This window comes from Notolepis coatsorum, assembly GCF_963971535.1.
Source record: "Notolepis coatsorum genome assembly, chromosome: 8".
NCBI lineage: Eukaryota > Metazoa > Chordata > Actinopteri > Aulopiformes > Paralepididae > Notolepis > Notolepis coatsorum.
Genome location: NC_140172.1, coordinates 53,782,821 through 53,803,085, shown reverse-complemented (window position 1 = coordinate 53,803,085; position 20,265 = coordinate 53,782,821). Strand labels below are relative to the sequence as shown.

At 32.1% G+C, this 20,265-nt stretch overlaps 1 protein-coding gene across 1 annotated transcript in view; it reads left to right on the top strand.

The window, feature by feature from the left end:
* Nucleotides 1-335: 335 nt before the first annotated feature.
* The window catches only part of zpld1a (zona pellucida-like domain containing 1a), a gene marked incomplete at its 3' end in the record, with an annotated part of 80,401 nt that continues 60,471 nt past the window's right edge, over nucleotides 336-20,265 (top strand). Inside the window, exons 1-4 of the mRNA XM_084319846.1 lie at nucleotides 336-444; nucleotides 640-860; nucleotides 1,903-2,084; nucleotides 4,304-4,376. Of these exons, the coding sequence (XP_084175972.1) occupies nucleotides 339-444; nucleotides 640-860; nucleotides 1,903-2,084; nucleotides 4,304-4,376 (582 nt within the window). The 5' untranslated portion in view covers nucleotides 336-338. The remainder of the gene's footprint in view (nucleotides 445-639; nucleotides 861-1,902; nucleotides 2,085-4,303; nucleotides 4,377-20,265) is intronic.

The window sequence follows — 20,265 nt, the reverse complement described above, 5'->3', positions numbered from 1 at the left end:
TTGAGTTTTCAGAGGGACAATGTTTTCAAACTTTATTATCTAAAGATGGTAAGTTAGAATGTTGTGTTCATTTATATCTAAATACAGTAGAGGTATATGAGTAGATGTTCTTGTGATAAATCACATTCACAATCCAAGTGATTTGGATTGACTTTACAAATGCAAAAACAAATGGGCTGTCCAAAGAATTTAAAAACACTGTTATATGGTTCTTTGGCGCAAAGGTTCAATAAAATTTGCCAAATCTTTATTTTATATCTTGTACATAATTCTAAAATACAAGTGTAAAGTATAGACAATTTACAGTTTTTTCCCCATATTCCTTTTTAGGTGCTGAAATGGAACATATATGTTTAATTATTTTGCTATTTAGTAAGGCACTATCAGTTGGAGCTCAGTTCAATGGATACAACTGTGACGCCAACTTCCACAGTCGCTTCCCCGGTGAGGAACTCAACTTTATTTGATTTTTTTTTAAATTTACATTCACACACAATTTTTATCCACACACAAACTCCTGTGTGGACCTGAATTATATTAAATCTCAGCAATAGCTATTTTCTAGCTACACGGTCAGGATCAGTGACTTGACGTTTTTCTATATCTTAGTAAGAGATGTGTGTGTGTTGTCTTTGCCAGCGGAGAGAGACATCAGTGTGTACTGTGGGGTGCAGACCGTCACCCTCAAGATCAACTTCTGCCCCGTGTTGTTCTCTGGCTACACCGACAGTGACCTGTCCCTCAACGGGCGCCATGGCGACTCCCACTGCCGCGGATTCATCAACAACAACACTTTCCCCACGGTCGTCCTGTTTAGCATCAGCCTGACAACGCTGGAGACCTGTGGCAATTCCCTAGTGGTATGGAGACTGGGAATGATGTAGTTCAACAATACAGTATGTCAATATAAAAAAAATATCCTGGAAATGCTTCTTCGAGTCATTGTAAATCCACCGCTGTTCAAATCCCAACTAACTATACTTCCTCCTTTAAATTTCTGTTGAAAAATCAGTCAACCGATAATATTGGCTGCCCTGGACATACGTAGTATTTCACAAGCTTGCTTTCATTTTGAAAAATATTATAATTTTTAAGACAAAATCTTGCCTAGTCATTATTATCCTCATGTCCCGGTTTAGCGTAACATAATTTAAATAATTGAAAACCTTTGAATCTCTACTTTAAAATCGAAATAGAGTATAGGTGTGCTTTTAATTATGTTACAATGCATACCTATATAGAAATATGGTTTAAGGGTAAAGAATGATCAAAATTGCATTTTGAAACTCGGAAATAAGGCGGGCATTATGGACATTAACATAGTACATGCTGAATGAGTCTTCAATTCTGTTTGATGTCTTAGACAGTAACAGACACAGAAGGCATGAGCTATGACAGAGGCTGAAAGCTTTCGAATGGGCAATTCATGCTCACAACTTGTATTTATCCTTCATGGGAGTGAGGTCCAGCAGTATAGGGGGGGGGGGGGCTAGAGGCCCTGCTGAGGTGACTGTCTGCTCTTGGAACAAACTGTTCTACAGAAGGTTAACCTTTCACTACCACACTACAGACGGTTAACACGTTGCCGTGTGGCAGTGAAAGGGTTAACCTTCTGTATTCCCACAGTGAAAGGGTTAACCATTTGTTAGTGTGGCAGTGAAAGGGTTAAAGAGGGAGAGATGGCAGCACATCTTTCTCTCTCCCCATTGAGCTAAGTGCCGAGCTGGACTGAGGGGAAGTGCTCCTGGAAGGGTGATGTTGAGATAATGGGTGGACTGAAGTGGGGATTATCAAGCAGCAATAGTATAATCAATAGTATGGGTGATGTTATCCACTCTGGTCTAATTTCAGTGAGCAAAAAAAAAACTAAAGTGTCACTCACACAGGTTTGGTTTGTTGCAGGTCTCCACGGCCCATGGACCCAATGCTTATGGGAACATGTCACTGGTGCAGATTGGGAACATATCAGGGTACATTGACACGCCAGACCCCCCCACCATCGTCAGCTATCTGCCAGGTCTGCTCTACAAGTTCAGCTGTAGTTACCCTCTGGAGTACCTCGTCAACAATACGCAGCTGGCATCGTAAGTCTTTAAAGCCTAAAAGTGCTGTTTGTCCGTCAACAAACAAGAGTGGAGGATATCCACGCCTGTATGTTAAACTTAAAGGAATACAAGTCGATTTAATCATTCTTACACTTTAGCCGTATATGCTTGTGTTTTAAATGTTCCTGTTATTGTCGGATAACCACTCACCCTTAGGGCCCGCGTCCACCTAGCGCATATTTCTCCGTGAAACATGCTGGGAGTGCGCCGGCAGAGCTGGCTTGACGCGCATCTTGTAGATGACAGAAAGAAATCTACAGCCATGCCGCGGTTTTGCACATATTATAGCATATTTGAATAACTTTATTGTATATTAATTATATATATAGTTATTGCCTGACACCACAGTTCGCCCTTTGCTTTTTATTAGCTTTTTAGTAGTGTATTCGTGTAGTTATTATTATTAGTTTTGTCGCGGATCTCAATGGTCTGTGTGGAGACAGCCAGACAGGCAGGCAGCTCCGGTGTCAGGTTACAAGCAGAGTGGTAGATGACTGGCTGTGATTGGTTGTTTGAATATGCGCTCGGCGCACCGCTCTAGAAAAGTTCAGCCAGTTTCAACTCTTGGCTTGTGCGGCCGCATAAAGGCGCTGAAAAAAGAAGCCGACGGCAGCGCACTTCCTAGAGGCGGCCGCATGGGGCCGCATGCGCTCCCTCCCCATTGTAATACATTGAAAACAGACGCGTGCGGTCCTAAATATGCGCTAGGTGGACGCGGGCCCTAGTCAGTGAAAAGGAGATGGTTTAAAAAGTAGCATCCTAAATCATCAAGATCTGATCTATGGTATGGGTATATAATATGACTCATATTCAGTTTACAGTTCTCATTTGCCTTGTCATTTACGAACCAATAGACTATGAAGCAGCTATGACCTAACTGAACCTTGAGAAAACTATTGGGGTCTAAAAGATGGAAACTCGAATGTTATTAACATTTACAATAACTTACAAATTGTGTTCAACAAGTCAGCAGGAGGGGCAGCTAAGGGTCAGTGGTATTGTTTATCTTCGAACTTCAGTGCTACACTCTAGATATATTAGCATAGTATACACTATAGACATATTAGCATAGTAGGTAGTAGTATAGGCATAATACCATAGTCATAGTACATAGTAGCATAGTGTTATTGTGATAAACAAGGCCAGCAAAGCCCACAAAGGTTGCCCTGTTGGCTAATATGAAGAGTAGGCCAAGAGAGGGATGTAGTGGACGGTAAACATCACAATTTCCGTTTACCTAATTTTTTCTTTGTGAGTTAGAATAGATAATAGAGTTGATTAAGCCTAAGTCTTTATCAGTATAGATTATAGTACTGTAAGTAGTATCAGATTGATGCTTTCAACATGACACCATTTAAAATTTGACCTCAATGTATAAAATTATCTATTTTGACATCTAGGATAATAAGTCTTGTGAAGAAACTAGAGACGTAGTCCATTCAGATGATATGGTTGCCAAGGTACATTCACAAGAAATGTGATTTTATAAACTATTTTCAGAAAGGAGTGTCCAATTGGCCAATTGTTTGAGGTCCAAAAACCTATTTAGTGTTTTAAATTTTTTTATTATTCCCCCAAAGTCTTTGAATCTACATGTCAATATGCAGGGATTGCATTGTTATTAAAAAAAACCCACTCCCACTCTAATACACCTCTCACCGGTGATGTATTTCCAGCTGCTCCCGTCTCTGCATTATCTCCTGAAGCTGTAGGAAAATGTGTGGACTATTAATAGATCGCTCCTTCGTCTGTGGTTCACGCAGGCTGGTTTCAAGGCCTTCTAATATACATTTCTCTCTCTCTGATAAGGCAGGCGATTTAGAATTTCTAAGTGATAGTTAAAATCACCAGCCAAAAATAGCTTAGCAGGTCAGGTCAGGTCACATTCGGTTATTCGGTCATTTAGTGTTAGCAATTTCTTGCTTGTAAAAATTGGAATGTTAATAAAACATAGATTCCATTGGTGAAATGCATTTTTCCCATTAACCCCACATTCAGTATCAAGGACAACATTACTGGTAAACAGGAAAAGAAAACAATTTGAAAAAAGGAATCGGGGGGTTTGTCATAATGACGAAATCGCGTGGTAGGTCTATTGTGCCATGTCAACCCCTCCCCCCAACACACCATTTTGGCTTACATGACACACCTGATAAAGGCTATAATATATGTTCAAAAACTTTTATTTTTTAATGAAGGTCAGCTGCTGCAATCTCGGTGAAGGACAGCAATGGTACTTTTGTCAGCACATTGAGTCTGGTGCTCTACAATGTAAGTTCCCATCACTTTTACTATAATTTAGTGCAAAGGGTAAATTAAATGGAAAAAGTGGAGACATACTGTATACTAAGTGAGTTGTATTTGCGCAACGTTACTGAGAGTCAGAATTATACTAGAATGGGGAGGTACCAAAGGCTCAGAAATTCTTTGTATGCTACTTTGAGTGCAGATAAATGACCTGTAATCCGGTAATGGCGACTGATTATACTCAATTTACCCTCAATTCATTTCAGCCCATGAAGAAAATTCACTGACCAATTTGAATAAATTACTCTATATGGGGAACTATAGAAAGCAGATTATATCATAGGAAATGGGAGATGGCCAGAACTTGTGGGAAAAGGTCTGACTATCTGATGCATATTTAAAATAGATTTGATTAGAGACATAGATTACACAAACGACTTCTCTCAATGGTGTATTCAATTCTAGTATTGTCATATTTCATGACAATTTTACATAATAAGGCTGTGACGTTATGACATAACCGCCAACCAATCAATGATTAGTAGTGGTACATACTGTATGATGACAAGATAATTATTGAATTGGAGAGACTGAATTAATTGGTACCCAGCTCTACTATAAAATAGCCTGTTTTTATACAGAATGAGTTCTAAAAGTAGCCTGTTTTTATACAGAACAAGTTCTAAAAGTAGCCTGTTTTTATACAGAAAGAGTTCTAAAAGTATAGCCTCTTTTTATACAGAATGAGTTCTCTAAAAGTGGCCTGTTTTTATACAGAATGAGTTCTAAAAGTAGTCTGTTTTTATATAGAATGAGTTCTCTAAAAGTAGTCTGTTTTTATACAGAATGAGTTCTCTAAAAGTGGCCTGTTTTTATACAGAATGAGTTCTAAAAGTAGTCTGTTTTTATACAGAATGAGTTCGCTAAAAGTAGTCTGTTTTTATACAGAATGAGTTCTCTAAAAGTAGTGTGTTTTATGAGTTCTCTAAAAGTGTCCTGTTTTTATACAGAATGAGTTCTAAAATTGGCCTGTTTTTATACAGAATGAGTTCTAAAAGTAGCCTGTTTTTATACAGAATGGGTTCTAAAAGTAGTCTGTTTTTATACAGAATGAGTTCTCTAAAAGTGGCCTGTTTTTATACAGAATGAGTTCTAAAAGTAGTCTGTTTTTATACAGAATGAGTTCTAAAAGTGGTCTGTTTTTATACAGAATGAGTTCTAAAAGTAGTCTGTTTTATACTGAATGAGTTCTTTAAAAGTAGTGTGTTTTATACAGAATGAGTTCTAAAAGTAGTCTGTTTTTATACAGAATGAGTTCTCTAAAAGTGTCCTGTTTTTATACAGAATGAGTTCTAAAATTGTCCTGTTTTTATACAGAATGAGTTCTAAAATTGGCCTGTTTTTATACAGAATGAGTTCTAAAAGTAGCCTGTTTTTATACAGAATGGGTTCTCTAAAAGTAATGTGTTTTTATACAGAATGAGTTCTCTAAAAGTGGCCTGTTTTTAAACAGAATGAGTTATAAAAGTAGTCTGTTTTTATACAGAATGAGTTCTCTAAAAGTAGTGTGTTTTATACAGAATGAGTTCTAAAAGTAGCCTGTTTTTATACAGAATGAGTTCTCTAAAAGTAGTGTGTTTTATACAGAATGAGTTCTAAAAGTAGCCTGTTTTATACAGAATGAGTTCTCTAAAAGTAGTGTGTTTTTATTACAGAATGAGTTCTCTAAAAGTGTCCTGTTTTTAAACAGAATGAGTTCTAAAAGTAGTCTGTTTTTATACAGAATGAGTTCTAAAAGTAGTCTGTTTTTATACAGAATGAGTTCTCTAAAAGTGTCCTGTTTTTATACAGAATGAGTTCTAAAAGTGTCCTGTTTTTATACAGAATGGGTTCTAAAAGTAGTCTGTTTTTATACAGAATGAGTTCTCTAAAAGTGGACTGTTTTTATACAGAATGAGTTCTAAAAGTAGTCTGTTTTTATACAGAATGAGTTCTAAAAGTAGTCTGTTTTTATACAGAATGCGTTCTCTAAAAGTGGCCTGTTTTTATACAGAATGAGTTCTAAAAGTAGTCTGTTTTTATACAGAATGAGTTCTAAAAGTAGTCTGTTTTTATACAGAATGAATTCTAAAAGTAGCCTGTTTTTATACAGAATGAGTTCTCTAAAAGTAGTGTGTTTTATACAGAATGGGTTCTCTAAAAGTGGCCTGTTTTTAAACAGAATGAGTTCTAAAAGTAGTCTGTTTTTATACAGAATGAGTTCTCTAAAAGTAGTGTGTTTTATACAGAATGAGTTCTAAAAGTAGTCTGTTTTTATACAGAATGAGTTCTCTAAAAGTGTCCTGTTTTTATACAGAATGAGTTCTAAAAGTGTCCTGTTTTTATACAGAATGAGTTCTAAAATTGGCCTGTTTTTATACAGAATGAGTTCTAAAAGTAGCCTGTTTTTATACAGAATGGGTTCTCTAAAAGTAGTGTGTTTTTATACAGAATGAGTTCTCTAAAAGTGGCCTGTTTTTAAACAGAATGAGTTCTAAAAGTAGTCTGTTTTATACAGAATGAGTTTTCTAAAAGTAGTGTGTTTTATACAGAATGAGTTCTAAAAGTAGCCTGTTTTTATACAGAATGAGTTCTCTAAAAGTAGTGTGTTTTTATACAGAATGAGTTCTCTAAAAGTGGCCTGTTTTTAAACAGAATGAGTTCTAAAAGTAGTCTGTTTTTATACAGAATGAGTTCTCTAAAAGTAGTGTGTTTTATACAGAATGAGTTCTAAAAGTAGTGTGTTTTTATACAGAATGAGTTCTCTAAAAGTAGTCTGTTTTTATACAGAATGAGTTCTCTAAAAGTGTCCTGTTTTATACAGAATGAGTTCTAAAAGTGTCCTGTTTTTATACAGAATGAGTTCTAAAATTGGCCTGTTTTTTTTATACAGAATGAGTTCTAAAAGTAGCCTGTTTTTATACAGAATGGGTTCTAAAAGTAGTCTGTTTTTATACAGAATGAGTTCTCTAAAAGTGGCCTGTTTTTATACAGAATGAGTTCTAAAAGTAGTCTGTTTTTATATAGAATTAGTTCTCTAAAAGTAGTCTGTTTTTATACAGAATGAGTTCTATAAAAGTGGCCTGTTTTTATACAGAATGAGTTCCAAAAGTAGTCTGTTTTTATACAGAATGAGTTCTCTAAAAGTAGTGTGTTTTTATACAGAATGAGTTCTAAAAATAGTCTGTTTTTATACAGAATGAGTTCTCTAAAAGTAGTGTGTTTTATGAGTTCTCTAAAAGTGTCCTGTTTTTATACAGAATGAGTTCTAAAAGTGTCCTGTTTTTATACAGAATGAGTTCTAAAATTGGCCTGTTTTTATACAGAATGAGTTCTAAAAGTAGCCTGTTTTTATACAGAATGAGTTCTCTAAAAGTGGCCTGTTTTTAAACAGAATGAGTTCTAAAAGTAGTCTGTTTTTATATAGAATGAGTTCTCTAAAAGTAGTCTGTTTTTATACAGAATGAGTTCTATAAAATTGGCCTGTTTTTTTATACAGAATGAGTTCTAAAAGTAGCCTGTTTTTATACAGAATGGGTTCTAAAAGTAGTCTGTTTTTATACAGAATGAGTTCTCTAAAAGTGGCCTGTTTTTATACAGAATGAGTTCTAAAAGTAGTCTGTTTTTATATAGAATGAGTTCTATAAAAGTGGCCTGTTTTTATACAGAATGAGTTCTAAAAGTAGTCTGTTTTTATACAGAATGAGTTCTCTAAAAGTAGTGTGTTTTTATACAGAATGAGTTCTAAAAATAGTCTGTTTTTATACAGAATGAGTTCTCTAAAAGTAGTGTGTTTTATGAGTTCTCTAAAAGTGTCCTGTTTTTATACAGAATGAGTTCTAAAAGTGTCCTGTTTTTATACAGAATGAGTTCTAAAATTGGCCTGTTTTTATACAGAATGAGTTCTAAAAGTAGCCTGTTTTTATACAGAATGAGTTCTCTAAAAGTGGCCTGTTTTTAAACAGAATGAGTTCTAAAAGTAGTCTGTTTTTTATAGAGAATGAGTTCTCTAAAAGTAGTGTGTTTTATACAGAATGAGTTCTAAAAGTAGTCTGTTTTTATACAGAATGAGTTCTCTAAAAGTGTCCTGTTTTTATACAGAATGAGTTCTAAAAGTGTCCTGTTTTTATACAGAATGGGTTCTAAAAGTAGTCTGTTTTTATACAGAATGAGTTCTCTAAAAGTGGCCTGTTTTTATACAGAATGATTTCTAAAAGTAGTCTGTTTTTATACAGAATGAGTTCTCTAAAAGTGTCCTGTTTTATACAGAATGAGTTCTAAAAGTGTCCTGTTTTTATACAGAATGAGTTCTAAAATTGGCCTGTTTTTTTATACAGAATGAGTTCTAAAAGTAGCCTGTTTTTATACAGAATGAGTTCTCTAAAAGTGTCCTGTTTTATACAGAATGAGTTCTAAAAGTGTCCTGTTTTTATACAGAATGAGTTCTAAAATTGGCCTGTTTTTTTTATACAGAATGAGTTCTAAAAGTAGCCTGTTTTTATACAGAATGGGTTCTAAAAGTAGTCTGTTTTTATACAGAATGAGTTCTCTAAAAGTGGCCTGTTTTTATACAGAATGAGTTCTAAAAGTAGTCTGTTTTTATATAGAATGAGTTCTCTAAAAGTAGTCTGTTTTTATACAGAATGAGTTCTATAAAAGTGGCCTGTTTTTATACAGAATGAGTTCTAAAAGTAGTCTGTTTTTATACAGAATGAGTTCTCTAAAAGTAGTGTGTTTTTATACAGAATGAGTTCTAAAAATAGTCTGTTTTTATACAGAATGAGTTCTCTAAAAGTAGTGTGTTTTATGAGTTCTCTAAAAGTGTCCTGTTTTTATACAGAATGAGTTCTAAAAGTGTCCTGTTTTTATACAGAATGAGTTCTAAAATTGGCCTGTTTTTATACAGAATGAGTTCTAAAAGTAGCCTGTTTTTATACAGAATGGGTTCTAAAAGTAGTCTGTTTTTATACAGAATGAGTTCTCTAAAAGTGGCCTGTTTTTAAACAGAATGAGTTCTAAAAGTAGTCTGTTTTTTATAGAGAATGAGTTCTCTAAAAGTAGTGTGTTTTATACAGAATGAGTTCTAAAAGTAGTCTGTTTTTATACAGAATGAGTTCTCTAAAAGTGTCCTGTTTTTATACAGAATGAGTTCTAAAAGTGTCCTGTTTTTATACAGAATGGGTTCTAAAAGTAGTCTGTTTTTATACAGAATGAGTTCTCTAAAAGTGGCCTGTTTTTATACAGAATGATTTCTAAAAGTAGTCTGTTTTTATACAGAATGAGTTCTAAAAGTAGTCGGTTTTATACAGAATGAGTTCTCTAAAAGTGTCCTGTTTTATACAGAATGAGTTCTAAAAGTGTCCTGTTTTTATACAGAATGAGTTCTAAAATTGGCCTGTTTTTTTTATACAGAATGAGTTCTAAAAGTACCCTGTTTTTATACAGAATGGGTTCTAAAAGTAGTCTGTTTTTATACAGAATGAGTTCTCTAAAAGTGGCCTGTTTTTATACAGAATGAGTTCTAAAAGTAGTCTGTTTTTATATAGAATGAGTTCTCTAAAAGTAGTCTGTTTTTATACAGAATGAGTTCTAAAAGTAGTCTGTTTTTATACAGAATGAGTTCTCTAAAAGTGTCCTGTTTTATACAGAATGAGTTCTAAAAGTGTCCTGTTTTTATACAGAATGAGTTCTAAAATTGGCCTGTTTTTTTATACAGAATGAGTTCTAAAAGTAGTCTGTTTTTATACAGAATGAGTTCTCTAAAAGTGTCCTGTTTTATACAGAATGAGTTCTAAAAGTGTCCTGTTTTTATACAGAATGAGTTCTAAAATTGGCCTGTTTTTTTTATACAGAATGAGTTCTAAAAGTAGCCTGTTTTTATACAGAATGGGTTCTAAAAGTAGTCTGTTTTTATACAGAATGAGTTCTCTAAAAGTGTCCTGTTTTTATACAGAATGAGTTCTAAAAGTAGTCTGTTTTTATATAGAATGAGTTCTCTAAAAGTAGTCTGTTTTTATACAGAATGAGTTCTATAAAAGTGGCCTGTTTTTATACAGAATGAGTTCTAAAAGTAGTCTGTTTTTATACAGAATGAGTTCTCTAAAAGTAGTGTGTTTTTATACAGAATGAGTTCTAAAAATAGTCTGTTTTTATACAGAATGAGTTCTCTAAAAGTAGTGTGTTTTATGAGTTCTCTAAAAGTGTCCTGTTTTTATACAGAATGAGTTCTAAAAGTGTCCTGTTTTTATACAGAATGAGTTCTAAAATTGGCCTGTTTTTATACAGAATGAGTTCTAAAAGTAGCCTGTTTTTATACAGAATGGGTTCTAAAAGTAGTCTGTTTTTATACAGAATGAGTTCTCTAAAAGTGGCCTGTTTTTAAACAGAATGAGTTCTAAAAGTAGTCTGTTTTTTATAGAGAATGAGTTCTCTAAAAGTAGTGTGTTTTATACAGAATGAGTTCTAAAAGTAGTCTGTTTTTATACAGAATGAGTTCTCTAAAAGTGTCCTGTTTTTATACAGAATGAGTTCTAAAAGTAGCCTGTTTTTATACAGAATGGGTTCTAAAAGTAGTCTGTTTTTATACAGAATGAGTTCTCTAAAAGTGGCCTGTTTTTATACAGAATGAGTTCTAAAAGTAGTCTGTTTTTATATAGAATGAGTTCTATAAAAGTGGCCTGTTTTTATACAGAATGAGTTCTAAAAGTAGTCTGTTTTTATACAGAATGAGTTCTCTAAAAGTAGTGTGTTTTTATACAGAATGAGTTCTAAAAATAGTCTGTTTTTATACAGAATGAGTTCTCTAAAAGTAGTGTGTTTTATGAGTTCTCTAAAAGTGTCCTGTTTTTATACAGAATGAGTTCTAAAAGTGTCCTGTTTTTATACAGAATGAGTTCTAAAATTGGCCTGTTTTTATACAGAATGAGTTCTAAAAGTAGCCTGTTTTTATACAGAATGAGTTCTCTAAAAGTGGCCTGTTTTTAAACAGAATGAGTTCTAAAAGTAGTCTGTTTTTTATAGAGAATGAGTTCTCTAAAAGTAGTGTGTTTTATACAGAATGAGTTCTAAAAGTAGTCTGTTTTTATACAGAATGAGTTCTCTAAAAGTGTCCTGTTTTTATACAGAATGAGTTCTAAAAGTGTCCTGTTTTTATACAGAATGGGTTCTAAAAGTAGTCTGTTTTTATACAGAATGAGTTCTCTAAAAGTGGCCTGTTTTTATACAGAATGATTTCTAAAAGTAGTCTGTTTTTATACAGAATGAGTTCTCTAAAAGTGTCCTGTTTTATACAGAATGAGTTCTAAAAGTGTCCTGTTTTTATACAGAATGAGTTCTAAAATTGGCCTGTTTTTTTATACAGAATGAGTTCTAAAAATAGCCTGTTTTTATACAGAATGAGTTCTCTAAAAGTGTCCTGTTTTATACAGAATGAGTTCTAAAAGTGTCCTGTTTTTATACAGAATGAGTTCTAAAATTGGCCTGTTTTTTTTATACAGAATGAGTTCTAAAAGTAGCCTGTTTTTATACAGAATGGGTTCTAAAAGTAGTCTGTTTTTATACAGAATGAGTTCTCTAAAAGTGGCCTGTTTTTATACAGAATGAGTTCTAAAAGTAGTCTGTTTTTATATAGAATGAGTTCTCTAAAAGTAGTCTGTTTTTATACAGAATGAGTTCTATAAAAGTGGCCTGTTTTTATACAGAATGAGTTCTAAAAGTAGTCTGTTTTTATACAGAATGAGTTCTCTAAAAGTAGTGTGTTTTTATACAGAATGAGTTCTAAAAATAGTCTGTTTTTATACAGAATGAGTTCTCTAAAAGTAGTGTGTTTTATGAGTTCTCTAAAAGTGTCCTGTTTTTATACAGAATGAGTTCTAAAAGTGTCCTGTTTTTATACAGAATGAGTTCTAAAATTGGCCTGTTTTTATACAGAATGAGTTCTAAAAGTAGCCTGTTTTTATACAGAATGGGTTCTAAAAGTAGTCTGTTTTTATACAGAATGAGTTCTCTAAAAGTGGCCTGTTTTTAAACAGAATGAGTTCTAAAAGTAGTCTGTTTTTTATAGAGAATGAGTTCTCTAAAAGTAGTGTGTTTTATACAGAATGAGTTCTAAAAGTAGTCTGTTTTTATACAGAATGAGTTCTCTAAAAGTGTCCTGTTTTTATACAGAATGAGTTCTAAAAGTGTCCTGTTTTTATACAGAATGGGTTCTAAAAGTAGTCTGTTTTTATACAGAATGAGTTCTCTAAAAGTGGCCTGTTTTTATACAGAATGATTTCTAAAAGTAGTCTGTTTTTATACAGAATGAGTTCTAAAAGTAGTCGGTTTTATACAGAATGAGTTCTCTAAAAGTGTCCTGTTTTATACAGAATGAGTTCTAAAAGTGTCCTGTTTTTATACAGAATGAGTTCTAAAATTGGCCTGTTTTTTTTATACAGAATGAGTTCTAAAAGTACCCTGTTTTTATACAGAATGGGTTCTAAAAGTAGTCTGTTTTTATACAGAATGAGTTCTCTAAAAGTGGCCTGTTTTTATACAGAATGAGTTCTAAAAGTAGTCTGTTTTTATATAGAATGAGTTCTCTAAAAGTAGTCTGTTTTTATACAGAATGAGTTCTAAAAGTAGTCTGTTTTTATACAGAATGAGTTCTCTAAAAGTGTCCTGTTTTATACAGAATGAGTTCTAAAAGTGTCCTGTTTTTATACAGAATGAGTTCTAAAATTGGCCTGTTTTTTTATACAGAATGAGTTCTAAAAGTAGTCTGTTTTTATACAGAATGAGTTCTCTAAAAGTGTCCTGTTTTATACAGAATGAGTTCTAAAAGTGTCCTGTTTTTATACAGAATGAGTTCTAAAATTGGCCTGTTTTTTTTATACAGAATGAGTTCTAAAAGTAGCCTGTTTTTATACAGAATGGGTTCTAAAAGTAGTCTGTTTTTATACAGAATGAGTTCTCTAAAAGTGGCCTGTTTTTATACAGAATGAGTTCTAAAAGTAGTCTGTTTTTATATAGAATGAGTTCTCTAAAAGTAGTCTGTTTTTATACAGAATGAGTTCTATAAAAGTGGCCTGTTTTTATACAGAATGAGTTCTAAAAGTAGTCTGTTTTTATACAGAATGAGTTCTCTAAAAGTAGTGTGTTTTTATACAGAATGAGTTCTAAAAATAGTCTGTTTTTATACAGAATGAGTTCTCTAAAAGTAGTGTGTTTTATGAGTTCTCTAAAAGTGTCCTGTTTTTATACAGAATGAGTTCTAAAAGTGTCCTGTTTTTATACAGAATGAGTTCTAAAATTGGCCTGTTTTTATACAGAATGAGTTCTAAAAGTAGCCTGTTTTTATACAGAATGGGTTCTAAAAGTAGTCTGTTTTTATACAGAATGAGTTCTCTAAAAGTGGCCTGTTTTTAAACAGAATGAGTTCTAAAAGTAGTCTGTTTTTTATAGAGAATGAGTTCTCTAAAAGTAGTGTGTTTTATACAGAATGAGTTCTAAAAGTAGTCTGTTTTTATACAGAATGAGTTCTCTAAAAGTGTCCTGTTTTTATACAGAATGAGTTCTAAAAGTGTCCTGTTTTTATACAGAATGGGTTCTAAAAGTAGTCTGTTTTTATACAGAATGAGTTCTCTAAAAGTGGCCTGTTTTTATACAGAATGATTTCTAAAAGTAGTCTGTTTTTATACAGAATGAGTTCTAAAAGTAGTCTGTTTTTATACAGAATGAGTTCTCTAAAAGTGTCCTGTTTTATACAGAATGAGTTCTAAAAGTGTCCTGTTTTTATACAGAATGAGTTCTAAAATTGTCCTGTTTTTTTATACAGAATGAGTTCTAAAAGTAGCCTGTTTTTATACAGAATGGGTTCTAAAAGTAGTCTGTTTTTATACAGAATGAGTTCTCTAAAAGTGGCCTGTTTTTATACAGAATGAGTTCTAAAAGTAGTCTGTTTTTATATAGAATGAGTTCTCTAAAAGTAGTCTGTTTTTATACAGAATGAGTTCTCTAAAAGTGGCCTGTTTTTATACAGAATGAGTTCTAAAAGTAGTCTGTTTTTATACAGAATGAGTTCTCTAAAAGTTGTGTGTTTTTATACAGAATGAGTTCTAAAAATAGTCTGTTTTTATACAGAATGAGTTCTCTAAAAGTAGTGTGTTTTATGAGTTCTCTAAAAGTGTCCTGTTTTTATACAGAATGAGTTCTAAAAGTGTCCTGTTTTTATACAGAATGAGTTCTAAAATTGGCCTGTTTTTATACAGAATGAGTTCTAAAAGTAGCCTGTTTTTGTACAGAATGGGTTCTAAAAGTAGTCTGTTTTTATACAGAATGAGTTCTCTAAAAGTGGCCTGTTTTTAAACAGAATGAGTTCTAAAAGTAGTCTGTTTTTTATAGAGAATGAGTTCTCTAAAAGTAGTGTGTTTTATACAGAATGAGTTCTAAAAGTAGTCTGTTTTTATACAGAATGAGTTCTCTAAAAGTGTCCTGTTTTCATACAGAATGAGTTCTAAAAGTGTCCTGTTTTTATACAGAATGGGTTCTAAAAGTAGTCTGTTTTTATACAGAATGAGTTCTCTAAAAGTGGCCTGTTTTTATACAGAATGATTTCTAAAAGTAGTCTGTTTTTATACAGAATGAGTTCTAAAAGTAGTCTGTTTTTATACAGAATGAATTCTAAAAGTAGCCTGTTTTTATACAGAATGAGTTCTCTAAAAGTAGTGTGTTTTATACAGAATGAGTTCTCTAAAAGTGGCCTGTTTTTAAACAGAATGAGTTCTAAAAGTAGTCTGTTTTTATACAGAATGAGTTCTCTAAAAGTAGTGTGTTTTATACAGAATGAGTTCTAAAAGTAGTGTGTTTTATACAGAATGAGTTCTCTAAAAGTGTCCTGTTTTTATACAGAATGAGTTCTAAAAGTAGCCTGTTTTATACAGAATGGGTTCTCTAAAAGTAGTGTGTTTTTATACAGAATGAGTTCTCTAAAAGTAGTGTGTTTTATACATAATGAGTTCTAAAAGTAGCCTGTTTTTATACAGAATGAGTTCTCTAAAAGTAGTGTGTTTTATACAGAATGAGTTCTAAAAGTAGCCTGTTTTTATACAGAATGAGTTCTCTAAAAGTAGTGTGTTTTTATACAGAATGAGTTCTCTAAAAGTGGCCTGTTTTTAAACAGAATGAGTTCTAAAAGTAGTCTGTTTTTATACAGAATGAGTTCTCTAAAAGTAGTGTGTTTTATACAGAATGAGTTCTAAAAGTAGTCTGTTTTTATACAGAATGAGTTCTCTAAAAGTGTCCTGTTTTTATACAGAATGAGTTCTAAAAGTGTCCTGTTTTTATACAGAATGGGTTCTAAAAGTAGTCTGTTTTTATACAGAATGAGTTCTCTAAAAGTGGCCTGTTTTTATACAGAATGAGTTCTAAAAGTAGTCTGTTTTTATACAGAATGAATTCTAAAAGTAGCCTGTTTTTATACAGAATGAGTTCTCTAAAAGTAGTGTGCTTTATACAGAATGAGTTCTCTAAAAGTGGCCTGTTTTTAAACAGAATGAGTTCTAAAAGTAGTCTGTTTTATACAGAATGAGTTCTCTAAAAGTAGTGTGTTTTATACAGAATGAGTTCTAAAAGTAGTCTGTTTTATACATAATGAGTTCTCTAAAAGTGTCCTGTTTTTATACAGAATGAGTTCTAAAAGTGTCCTGTTTTTATACAGAATGGGTTCTAAAAGTAGTCTGTTTTTATACAGAATGAGTTCTCTAAAAGTGGCCTGTTTTTATACAGAATGATTTCTAAAAGTAGTCTGTTTTTATACAGAATGAGTTCTAAAAGTAGTCTGTTTTTATACAGAATGAATTCTAAAAGTAGCCTGTTTTTATACAGAATGAGTTCTCTAAAAGTAGTGTGTTTTATACAGAATGAGTTCTCTAAAAGTGGCCTGTTTTTAAACAGAATGAGTTCTAAAAGTAGTCTGTTTTTTATAGAGAATGAGTTCTCTAAAAGTAGTGTGTTTTATACAGAATGAGTTCTAAAAGTAGTCTGTTTTTATACAGAATGAGTTCTCTAAAAGTGTCCTGTTTTTATACAGAATGAGTTCTAAAAGTGTCCTGTTTTTATACAGAATGGGTTCTAAAAGTAGTCTGTTTTTATACAGAATGAGTTCTCTAAAAGTGGCCTGTTTTTATACAGAATGATTTCTAAAAGTAGTCTGTTTTTATACAGAATGAGTTCTCTAAAAGTGTCCTGTTTTATACAGAATGAGTTCTAAAAGTGTCCTGTTTTTATACAGAATGAGTTCTAAAATTGGCCTGTTTTTTTATACAGAATGAGTTCTAAAAGTAGCCTGTTTTTATACAGAATGAGTTCTCTAAAAGTGTCCTGTTTTATACAGAATGAGTTCTAAAAGTGTCCTGTTTTTATACAGAATGAGTTCTAAAATTGGCCTGTTTTTTTTATACAGAATGAGTTCTAAAAGTAGCCTGTTTTTATACAGAATGGGTTCTAAAAGTAGTCTGTTTTTATACAGAATGAGTTCTCTAAAAGTGGCCTGTTTTTATACAGAATGAGTTCTAAAAGTAGTCTGTTTTTATATAGAATGAGTTCTCTAAAAGTAGTCTGTTTTTATACAGAATGAGTTCTATAAAAGTGGCCTGTTTTTATACAGAATGAGTTCTAAAAGTAGTCTGTTTTTATACAGAATGAGTTCTCTAAAAGTAGTGTGTTTTTATACAGAATGAGTTCTAAAAATAGTCTGTTTTTATACAGAATGAGTTCTCTAAAAGTAGTGTGTTTTATGAGTTCTCTAAAAGTGTCCTGTTTTTATACAGAATGAGTTCTAAAAGTGTCCTGTTTTTATACAGAATGAGTTCTAAAATTGGCCTGTTTTTATACAGAATGAGTTCTAAAAGTAGCCTGTTTTTATACAGAATGGGTTCTAAAAGTAGTCTGTTTTTATACAGAATGAGTTCTCTAAAAGTGGCCTGTTTTTAAACAGAATGAGTTCTAAAAGTAGTCTGTTTTTTATAGAGAATGAGTTCTCTAAAAGTAGTGTGTTTTATACAGAATGAGTTCTAAAAGTAGTCTGTTTTTATACAGAATGAGTTCTCTAAAAGTGTCCTGTTTTTATACAGAATGAGTTCTAAAAGTGTCCTGTTTTTATACAGAATGGGTTCTAAAAGTAGTCTGTTTTTATACAGAATGAGTTCTCTAAAAGTGGCCTGTTTTTATACAGAATGATTTCTAAAAGTAGTCTGTTTTTATACAGAATGAGTTCTAAAAGTAGTCGGTTTTATACAGAATGAGTTCTCTAAAAGTGTCCTGTTTTATACAGAATGAGTTCTAAAAGTGTCCTGTTTTTATACAGAATGAGTTCTAAAATTGGCCTGTTTTTTTTATACAGAATGAGTTCTAAAAGTACCCTGTTTTTATACAGAATGGGTTCTAAAAGTAGTCTGTTTTTATACAGAATGAGTTCTCTAAAAGTGGCCTGTTTTTATACAGAATGAGTTCTAAAAGTAGTCTGTTTTTATATAGAATGAGTTCTCTAAAAGTAGTCTGTTTTTATACAGAATGAGTTCTAAAAGTCGTCTGTTTTTATACAGAATGAGTTCTCTAAAAGTGTCCTGTTTTATACAGAATGAGTTCTAAAAGTGTCCTGTTTTTATACAGAATGAGTTCTAAAATTGGCCTGTTTTTTTATACAGAATGAGTTCTAAAAGTAGTCTGTTTTTATACAGAATGAGTTCTCTAAAAGTGTCCTGTTTTATACAGAATGAGTTCTAAAAGTGTCCTGTTTTTATACAGAATGAGTTCTAAAATTGGCCTGTTTTTTTTATACAGAATGAGTTCTAAAAGTAGCCTGTTTTTATACAGAATGGGTTCTAAAAGTAGTCTGTTTTTATACAGAATGAGTTCTCTAAAAGTGGCCTGTTTTTATACAGAATGAGTTCTAAAAGTAGTCTGTTTTTATATAGAATGAGTTCTCTAAAAGTAGTCTGTTTTTATACAGAATGAGTTCTATAAAAGTGGCCTGTTTTTATACAGAATGAGTTCTAAAAGTAGTCTGTTTTTATACAGAATGAGTTCTCTAAAAGTAGTGTGTTTTTATACAGAATGAGTTCTAAAAATAGTCTGTTTTTATACAGAATGAGTTCTCTAAAAGTAGTGTGTTTTATGAGTTCTCTAAAAGTGTCCTGTTTTTATACAGAATGAGTTCTAAAAGTGTCCTGTTTTTATACAGAATGAGTTCTAAAATTGGCCTGTTTTTATACAGAATGAGTTCTAAAAGTAGCCTGTTTTTATACAGAATGGGTTCTAAAAGTAGTCTGTTTTTATACAGAATGAGTTCTCTAAAAGTGGCCTGTTTTTAAACAGAATGAGTTCTAAAAGTAGTCTGTTTTTTATAGAGAATGAGTTCTCTAAAAGTAGTGTGTTTTATACAGAATGAGTTCTAAAAGTAGTCTGTTTTTATACAGAATGAGTTCTCTAAAAGTGTCCTGTTTTTATACAGAATGAGTTCTAAAAGTGTCCTGTTTTTATACAGAATGGGTTCTAAAAGTAGTCTGTTTTTATACAGAATGAGTTCTCTAAAAGTGGCCTGTTTTTATACAGAATGATTTCTAAAAGTAGTCTGTTTTTATACAGAATGAGTTCTAAAAGTAGTCTGTTTTTATACAGAATGAGTTCTCTAAAAGTGTCCTGTTTTATACAGAATGAGTTCTAAAAGTGTCCTGTTTTTATACAGAATGAGTTCTAAAATTGTCCTGTTTTTTTATACAGAATGAGTTCTAAAAGTAGCCTGTTTTTATACAGAATGGGTTCTAAAAGTAGTCTGTTTTTATACAGAATGAGTTCTCTAAAAGTGGCCTGTTTTTATACAGAATGAGTTCTAAAAGTAGTCTGTTTTTATATAGAATGAGTTCTCTAAAAGTAGTCTGTTTTTATACAGAATGAGTTCTCTAAAAGTGGCCTGTTTTTATACAGAATGAGTTCTAAAAGTAGTCTGTTTTTATACAGAATGAGTTCTCTAAAAGTTGTGTGTTTTTATACAGAATGAGTTCTAAAAATAGTCTGTTTTTATACAGAATGAGTTCTCTAAAAGTAGTGTGTTTTATGAGTTCTCTAAAAGTGTCCTGTTTTTATACAGAATGAGTTCTAAAAGTGTCCTGTTTTTATACAGAATGAGTTCTAAAATTGGCCTGTTTTTATACAGAATGAGTTCTAAAAGTAGCCTGTTTTTATACAGAATGGGTTCTAAAAGTAGTCTGTTTTTATACAGAATGAGTTCTCTAAAAGTGGCCTGTTTTTAAACAGAATGAGTTCTAAAAGTAGTCTGTTTTTTATAGAGAATGAGTTCTCTAAAAGTAGTGTGTTTTATACAGAATGAGTTCTAAAAGTAGTCTGTTTTTATACAGAATGAGTTCTCTAAAAGTGTCCTGTTTTTATACAGAATGAGTTCTAAAAGTGTCCTGTTTTTATACAGAATGGGTTCTAAAAGTAGTCTGTTTTTATACAGAATGAGTTCTCTAAAAGTGGCCTGTTTTTATACAGAATGATTTCTAAAAGTAGTCTGTTTTTATACAGAATGAGTTCTAAAAGTAGTCTGTTTTTATACAGAATGAATTCTAAAAGTAGCCTGTTTTTATACAGAATGAGTTCTCTAAAAGTAGTGTGTTTTATACAGAATGAGTTCTCTAAAAGTGGCCTGTTTTTAAACAGAATGAGTTCTAAAAGTAGTCTGTTTTTATACAGAATGAGTTCTCTAAAAGTAGTGTGTTTTATACAGAATGAGTTCTAAAAGTAGTGTGTTTTATACAGAATGAGTTCTCTAAAAGTGTCCTGTTTTTATACAGAATGAGTTCTAAAAGTAGCCTGTTTTATACAGAATGGGTTCTCT